This window comes from Pinus tabuliformis, chromosome 8 (assembly GCF_031772625.1).
Source record: "Pinus tabuliformis cultivar Carrire ecotype Pingquan chromosome 8, CPIR1, whole genome shotgun sequence".
Classification (NCBI taxonomy): domain Eukaryota; kingdom Viridiplantae; phylum Streptophyta; class Pinopsida; order Pinales; family Pinaceae; genus Pinus; species Pinus tabuliformis.
In genome coordinates, this window is record NC_142294.1 from 1689563868 (window position 1) to 1689565102 (window position 1235).

The window sequence follows — 1235 nt, forward strand, 5'->3', positions numbered from 1 at the left end:
ATACAACACTCCAAATTTCCTTCCCCGCGTCATACTTTTCCACCTGTTCGTGTTCGGTGAATTCGCACAACTCCCCCCCAACCAGAAGAAGAAGAAATGACACAACTTTTCTACAGTTCTCCCATGAAATGTTCCCTTCTCCATGTTCCCACACAAGGATTGAAAACTTCTGCACTTTTCCCTTCGTCGTCTAACACCATGAATTTACCTTCGACAAAACCACTGCGGCTTCCCTAGCCGTGCGCTTTGATCATAGGACACAATATTTCCCACTTGTCTTTCTCCACGTCATATGCTTCTGCAGAGGCAAGAGGATTGTCAAGCTCGTCGATCCCGCCGGCCACATAGACAAGCCCGGTGGAAACAGAGATAGAGCACGCAAATAATGCTCGAGGTGTCAACATGTCAGCTCCATGATGCCATCTCACACACACAAAGTCGTAAATATAAACACTCTTCATCAAAGTTGCTGTGGGCAGGTGGAATCCGCCTATGAGAAGTAGCTTGCAATTCACAACAATGAACTGATAGCATATTGGTATTTGAGTATTGGGGGGGTCATCGGTTCGAGGTAGCCTTTCCCAGGTGGCCTTCACAAGGTCGTATACCGTTACTACAAGTCGGAGGATGGGACTCCTGATTTCTTTTTGAACGAAGCAAAGTAGATGCTCGCTCGTCCCACATTTCTTCCTGTCACCATAGAAAGTAGGGCTACTGAGTATAGGCTCCCAGCTTTTGCACACATCTTTCAGAGTATCGTATGATTTGTAAGGCATCTTCAGAAAACACTTTCGAATGACATCCTGCGGAATAACCTCCATTTCACAAATATGTTGATTGATCGAGTTTACCCAGAGCCTTACAACATATAATGAAATAAACAAGAAAGTGAACCACGGTAACTCAGAAAGGAAAACTACAATCAAATATATATAGTAGAGATGTGAGAAACCTAATTTTAAACGGACAAGGAGTGCAATCAAATATACATAGTAGAGAAGTGAGAAACCTAATTTTAAACCGACAAGAAACGGAGTTCCCTTATGTCTATTCACAAACCACAATAAATGTTATTTATTCCTAATATGGAAAATATATATTTTTTTAATTCACAATATATCGAAGCATTTAATATTAGTCAATACTTTTACATGGCAATGTTTTATGTAACAACTATTATGACCAGACTCCCCTTGGGCAATAATATATATATATTAAAAGCTATTTATTCATAT

General features: G+C 40.4%; 1 protein-coding gene across 1 annotated transcript; it reads right to left on the reverse strand.

Annotated features, from left to right (window-relative positions):
• Positions 1 to 233: 233 nt before the first annotated feature.
• On the reverse strand, positions 234 to 821 carry LOC149242737 (F-box/kelch-repeat protein At2g44130-like). Its single transcript, XM_089370979.1, has one exon. It carries the CDS (start codon positions 819 to 821, stop codon positions 234 to 236), a length of 588 nt encoding a protein of 195 aa, XP_089227105.1.
• Positions 822 to 1235: the final 414 nt, after the last annotated feature.

Coding starts and splice junctions, on each gene's coding strand:
- LOC149242737 (XM_089370979.1), bottom strand. CDS start 821: ATGGAGGTTATTCCGCAGGATGTCATTCGAAAGTGTTTTCTGAAGATG.